Source organism: Myotis davidii, unplaced genomic scaffold, assembly GCF_000327345.1.
Source record: "Myotis davidii unplaced genomic scaffold, ASM32734v1 scaffold924, whole genome shotgun sequence".
NCBI classification, from domain to species: domain Eukaryota; kingdom Metazoa; phylum Chordata; class Mammalia; order Chiroptera; family Vespertilionidae; genus Myotis; species Myotis davidii.
Genome location: NW_006294764.1, coordinates 520,608 through 527,277, shown reverse-complemented (window position 1 = coordinate 527,277; position 6,670 = coordinate 520,608). Strand labels below are relative to the sequence as shown.

The following is a 6,670-nucleotide window of genomic DNA, read 5'->3' as shown; positions in this document are numbered from 1 at the left end:
GAGGAAGGGAGAGGGATAGAGAGTTAGAAACATCGATGAGAGAGAAACATCGATCAACTGCCTCCTGCACACTCCCTACTGGGGATGTGCCCACAACCAAGGTACATGCTCTTGACTGGAATCGAACCTGGGACCCTTGAGTCCGCAGGCTGACGCTCTATCCACTGAGCCAAACTGGTTAGGGCCATCAGATATTTTATAGGTCTGTGTTTACCTGCCAGTTCTTGGATCCTTGGCTCTGCCACTTAGCCGTTGATTTGGGGCAAATAACTTGATCTCTCTATGCCTGTTTTTTCATCTATAAAATATTATACTTCCCTTGTAAGAGCCCACTCAGGCCTAGCAGCATGGTGTATCAGACCTCTGTGAGAGGAACTCAGAGAGTCTCTGTCGTTCTGACAAACTCCTGGGAATGTTCATTTCATCCTCAGAGAAGTAACCCTTTCCTGAGCCTGTTCTGTCAGCCCACCTCATATTGACTCATAATGGCTTGCCTGTCTTACACTGGCTTGAGACCTTATGTAGGCAAGGCTGGGCACTTCTGGAGAGCCACCTTGCCTTTGTTTTTAGGTATTGGAGCTCTTTAACACAGACCTTTAGCCTGGTGAAAGGAAGGGCAGCCAGGCTGGTGGTCTGGTTAATGTTTGTCCGGGAGCTACTGGCTTTGGTTGCTTCTGGGCATATACACACAATCACAAGTTTGTTCTCATCACCTCTGTGCTTCCTTTCTCACCCATGATTTACAGGAGTCTTGAAGCCCAAGCAGCACTAATCCCCACATCATTCTCTTCCCATTTCTGTTTCAGGAGGCAATGGCGGCTTCCTGTGTCCTCCTGCACACTGGGCAGAAGATGCCCCTGATTGGACTGGGCACCTGGAAGAGCAATCCTGGCCAGGTGAGGGATGGGGGAAGAGGAGGAGGGCTTCCGGCACCACTGCTAGGGAAAAGGCAGTATTTGGGAGAGAGTCCCTGCATTTTCCCTAGCAGCCCCATGCCTATACTCCACTTAAAGTGGAATGAGCCTGGAGGGCAGTGGGAAAAACAAGGGAAGAAGAGCCTGGTAACATAGCCTTAGCCTACCTAGCTAACTCAGAGGAGGGGCTGAGAGGGTCAGCAGGGCAAAGGTCATAGGAAAGAACCCTTTCCCTAACTGGATCGACACAGTCCTTTGGCAGATGTGGGACCCCTCTGTATCTGGCCTGTTGCTGACCCCTAATATGCCTTCACCTTGTGCTGTGATCTGATCATCATTGGGCTTCTTGAGGGCTGGGCCTCTCTCATTCCAGAGGTAGTCACACAGAAGGTATCAGTCAGGGTTTGAAGAATAACTAGGTCAAGACCAAGGGTTAACAAGTTATTTTTGTTAATCCTCACAAGGGGAAGGAGAGAGAGAGAGAGAGATTATTTTTTAAAAATATATATATATTTATATTGATTTCGAGGGAGAGAGAGATAGAAACATCAATTATGAGAGAGAATCACTAATCGGCTGCCTCCTGCACACCCCACAATGGGGATTGAGCCCACAACCCAGGCATGTACTTTTGGCCGGAATCGAACCTGGGACCTTTTAGTCTGCAGGCTGATGCTCTATCCACTGAAACAAACCGTCTAGGGCCCGAGGATATTTTTCCATTGATTTTCAGAGAGAGGGTGGAAGGAAGGGGAAGAGATCTATTGATTTTTAGAGAGATGGTAAGAGAGAGGGAGAGACAGAGAGAAACATCGATGTGAGAGAGACACATCGATTGGTTTCCTCCTGCACGCAACCCAACCAAGGCTGGGGAGCCAAACCTGTTAGGGTGCAAACTTTTTCTTTAAAAAAAATAAATAAATAAATAAATAAATATATATATATAGATAGATATAGATAGATCAATAAATTTACAGAGGAGGCGCCCAGAGGGAGAGATAGAAACATCAGTGATGAGAGGGAATCATTGATTGGCTGCCTCCTGCACACCCCACACTGGGAACCAAGCCTGCAACCAAGCCTGTGCCCTGACCAGGAATTGAACCGTTACCTCCTGGTTCATAGGTTGATGCTCAAACACTGAGCCATGCTGGCCAAGGCAAACTTTTTCTTGATGAACCAGATGGTTAACAATTTAGATTTTGCTGGACAGATTGCAAAATGGAGGTGATTATATACTTATGTAACCATTTAAAAATATAAAAATTGTTCATAGCTCAGGGCTGACAAAAAACAAAAGGCCGCTATGAGCTGGAGTTTAATGATCCCAAATGTAAACCCTTCCAGCCACGGGGGGCTTGGGAATGAAGACCCACTTTCCTAGGATCGACAGCTAGAAATTCAGTATCCACCTAGTGTTGGGCATCTCCCCAGCACTATGCCATTGTTCCTTGGTCATCTGAGTCAGAGTTTGGAGAAGTTTGGGGATTAAGTTTGGGAGGGGCTCGGGCAGCGAGAACAGCCTCTTCTTCTCTCTGAGATTTTGGCTAGTGTTTGTGGTGCGGTAGGGTGACTCTGCCTTTTTTCCCCTTTGATTTCCTTCCTACAGTTGCCTAGGACTGTGGAGCTGGGGCCTTTGTGCTCCAGGCAGGCACTGACATGGCAGGACAAGTCCAGCAGCTAGATGAAGGCAAGGGGTGGAGGTCAGAGCCAGGGCCAACAAGGAGGCGGGCAGAATGAAGCAGCAGGGGTAGGGCCTGGGGTTGGGGAATATGTCTGGATAGTAAGAGCTTCACCTAGATGGGGATCTTGAATGCCAAGGACCTGGCATCTGGTTCTGCTTCTGATGCCATGTTTCTAGTCGAGTTTTTAGCAAATTAACTGGACCTGGCCTCCTACTTGATACCACCTTTTTTCTCTTCTGGCAGGAGACTCTGGGCCAAGCTTCCATCTCACATGTCTATTTCCTTAATTTTCTCCCCCATCACCTCTTTTGCCTGCCTCATTCCCCAGAGCGTGCTTGGTTATATGGCTCCCTGAGTGTCTCTCTCAGAATGGCCTTGGCCTAGGAGTATTTACCTGTGTATCATGTTTCCCTAACCAGCTCCTCCGGGTAGGGGACCTGTCTCCATGACCTGTACTTCTGCCCTCTGTCCATGTATTCGTCTTCTGAGCAGGTAGCTAGGAACACGTTAGCTTTGTGCTGGGCACTGCTGAGATTGTTGGGTAGGAAGGAGCTTTGGAGGTTAGTGGGATGGGGACAAAGGGTTCGAGGGTCTGGTCCCTTCCCCTAGACTAGAACCATCTTTCATCGTTTCTCCCCCACTGCATGGATGACTGCAGTGGTATGTTCCCGCTCCCTCCCGCCACCAGTGACCTTCCAGAGGGCAGTTTCTGGCCCAGACTAACAGCTGAATCCCTCTGCTTCTCTCACCTGGCAGGTAAAAGCAGCTGTTAAGTATGCCCTGAGCGTAGGCTACCGCCACATTGATTGTGCTGCTATCTACGGCAATGAGACTGAGATTGGGGAGGCCTTGAAGGAGACTGTGGGCCCCGGCAAGGTGAGGACTAGGGCTACAGAGGGATGGGATGAGAGATCTAAGAGGTGGGGGCTGGGGGGTGGGGGGTGGACTGGGGCCTGGCTGGAGGGGACTGGCATCAGCTCCCTTCTAATTCCTCTCCCAGAGGTGAGGGTGGGTAAGACTGGGTGCCCGTTGGCTCTTCTCATTATGGGCCCTGCTTCCTGCACCAGGCGATGTCTCGGGAGGAGCTGTTTGTGACTTCCAAGCTGTGGAACACTAAGCACCACCCCAAGGATGTGGAGTCTGCCCTCCGGAAGACACTGGCTGACCTCCAGCTGGAGTATTTGGACCTGTACCTGATACACTGGCCTTATGCCTTTGAGTGAGCTTTGCCAGTGTCTTTATCCAGGAAATTAGGGGTTGGGGGAGTCAGTCATGTTAGTAACTTATCGGAAGTCACAGCAGCGGAGCAGGATAGGAACCCTATCTGTGTGGCAGGCTGAGGAACTTGGCATGGGAACTCAGCCCTTTCTGCTTCAGCAGCCAGGAATTTAGCTACAGAAAAAGGAGTGTAGCCTCACATGGCTTCTATCTTAGGGTATGCATGAGGGGTTCTGCTCCCTGTATTCATTCAGAAAAGGTACTGGCTCCTGATGAACTAGGCCCAGGTTGAAGTAAATAGTAAGTTCTAGCCGAGGGTATGAGAGGGACTGCCATCTACTCTGTGCCCTGTGCCAGAAGAAGGCTGCAAGAGCATGCAACTCTTTGAGGAGGAAGACAATAAGGAGAAGAGGAGATATAATCTGCCCCTGGGAAGAAGAAGAGGGGAAATGGCCATTCCATATAGTAAACACCTGGGTCATGATCTGGAAGGGTGTAAAACCATGCTTTCCCCTTTCTGGGCTTGGAGTATGGGACATAGAGTGGCTGGATGGGCAGGTAAGGCAGAAGCCTAGCATTTGTGCCCACTCTTGAGAGGCTGTCTTTCACTCAGGCGGGGAGACGACCCTTTCCCTAAGAATGCTGATGGGACTATCCGCTATGACTTCACTGACTACAAGGAGACCTGGAAGGCTCTGGAGGCACTGGTGGCTAAGGGGCTGGTGCGGGCACTGGGCCTGTCCAACTTCAGCAGCCGGCAGATTGATGATCTTCTCAGTGTGGCCTCTGTGCGCCCAGCTGTCCTGCAGGTGAGCACAGCATAGCAGGTCAGTTGTTTGTGGATGAGGTGTATGTGCAAGAGCATGAGTGAGCAGATAATGGGTCTACTTCATGGAGATGGCTAGCAAGTTGTCAGAAATGTTGGTGTAGGACTCCTCTACATAAAGAGGGACATTGAAGTGTGGGACAAGAATGAAACGGACAGTGGAAAACAGTGATAAAAGAGGACTGAAGGGAAGTAGGGGGGGTCAGCAGTGCAGGTTGGTCCGGATGGCACAGCCAGGCAAGCTGGATGTCGCCACCCCATGGTGATGGGTTATTTCTTGGCTCAGGTGGAATGCCACCCATATCTGGCTCAGCACGAGCTGGTTGCTCACTGCCAAGCACGCGGCCTGGAGGTGACTGCTTACAGCCCTCTGGGCTCCTCTGATCGTGCTTGGCGTGATCCTAATGAGCCCGTCCTGCTTGAGGAGCCAGTGGTCCTGGCACTGGCTGAAAAGTATGGCCGGTCTCCAGCCCAGATCTTGCTCAGGTGAGGGCGATCTTGGGGAAAGAAGGTCAGTTCAGAGAAAGGGCTCTTGGGTTGGGAGGTAAGGGTTTCAGCGGTTCTCAACCTGTGGGTCGCGACCCCTTTGGCGGTCGAACGGCCCTTTCACAGGGGTCGCCTAAGACCATCCTGCATATCAGATATTTACATTATGATTCCTAACAGTAGCAACATTACAGTTATGAAGTAGCAACAAAAATAATTTTATGGTTGGGTCACAACATGAGGAGCTGTATTTAAAGGGCCAGAAGGTTGAGAACCACTGGTTTAGGGGTTCCTTATCCAAGTGCCTAGATGAGGCTGAGACTCTTGCCATGTGATCTGGGAGAGGCCGCTCTGAATCATGTTCCCCATTCCAGCGGGGCTCAGGAGCTTAGAGAAAAGGCTGCATGGAAGCCAAAACAATGCTTATGAGTACTGACTCCTCCTCCTCATCTACCTTCATCCCCCGTCGCAGGTGGCAGGTCCAACGAAAAGTGATCTCCATCCCTAAGAGTATCACGCCTTCCCGTATCCTTGAGAACATCCAGGTACTTGGTGATGGGTCCTGTCTTTAGGCCATTGGGACACAGTCTGGCCCCGACTCTGCCAGGCTAAGAAGGGAGTGTTCTGGAACCCCGACTTTCACTCACAAAGCTGGCTTTCCTGACCTCTACTACCCATCCCCAGGTTTTTGACTTCACCTTTAGTCCAGAAGAGATGAAGCAGCTAGATTCCCTGAATAAAAATTGGCGCTACATCGTGCCCATGCTTACAGTGAGTATGTTTCACACCCCCAGAGCCAGTGAATGTTAGATTTGGAGCAGGATTCTGACCAAAGGATCCCTGGCCTCAACATTGCTGATCAGAGAGAGGCAGAATGGTTGTTGGTAGGATTACTGTCCTGGACACAGTGGGCTCTTTTTGTTCAGTTTGGGGGGAAATAGTGGCTCAGGGGTAAGAAATATAACAAGTGAGTCCCAGTCTTGCTTTTCTATATCTTGTGACCTAGACGTTATTTAACTTCTCCAAGCCTAAGCTTCCTATTTTCAAAATGATTCTAGTTCCAGACACAGAAAAATCTTAGTAAATGATATAAATGAGGGGAGCCTACAAGGCATGCTCGGCCTTCTTAGAGGGCTTGAAGTTGGGTTGAAGCCTATTGCACATAAGGAAATAAGTAGTTCCTTCCCAGCTGAGACTGCAAACTTTATGTACCACGTTATGGGTTTAGAGGGAATGCTGTTGATACTGTGGCATTCCATGAGGCTGGGGCCCTGTAACTGCCATTTGGCATCACGCAGTACACAAGTGAGGGTCAGGAAGTTTTGGGAAAAGATGCCCTGCGTCTTTGAAATATTATCTCCTAATAGGGTCATATGTCTGTCTCTTTTTCCAGGTGGATGGGAAGAGGGTCCCAAGAGATGCAGGACACCCTCTGTACCCCTTTAATGACCCGTACTGAAACCACAGCTTCCTTTCCATCTCCAGCTGTGAGGTACTGCCACCCCCAGAAAGATTTAATAAAGCCAATGAAACATCTACAC

At 49.8% G+C, this 6,670-nt stretch overlaps 1 protein-coding gene across 3 annotated transcripts in view; it reads left to right on the top strand.

Annotated features, from left to right (window-relative positions):
• Positions 1-6,670, top strand: part of AKR1A1 (aldo-keto reductase family 1, member A1 (aldehyde reductase)) — a 12,829-nt gene extending 6,159 nt beyond the window's left edge. For all 3 annotated transcript variants that reach the window (XM_006769234.2, XM_006769235.2, XM_006769236.2), the window contains exons 3-10: positions 807-896; positions 3,356-3,475; positions 3,667-3,818; positions 4,431-4,626; positions 4,930-5,129; positions 5,602-5,674; positions 5,814-5,900; positions 6,523-6,670. In XM_006769234.2, coding sequence (XP_006769297.1) covers positions 813-896; positions 3,356-3,475; positions 3,667-3,818; positions 4,431-4,626; positions 4,930-5,129; positions 5,602-5,674; positions 5,814-5,900; positions 6,523-6,588 — 978 coding nt within the window. In that variant the 5' untranslated portion in view covers positions 807-812 and the 3' untranslated portion in view covers positions 6,589-6,670. The remainder of the gene's footprint in view (positions 1-806; positions 897-3,355; positions 3,476-3,666; positions 3,819-4,430; positions 4,627-4,929; positions 5,130-5,601; positions 5,675-5,813; positions 5,901-6,522) is intronic.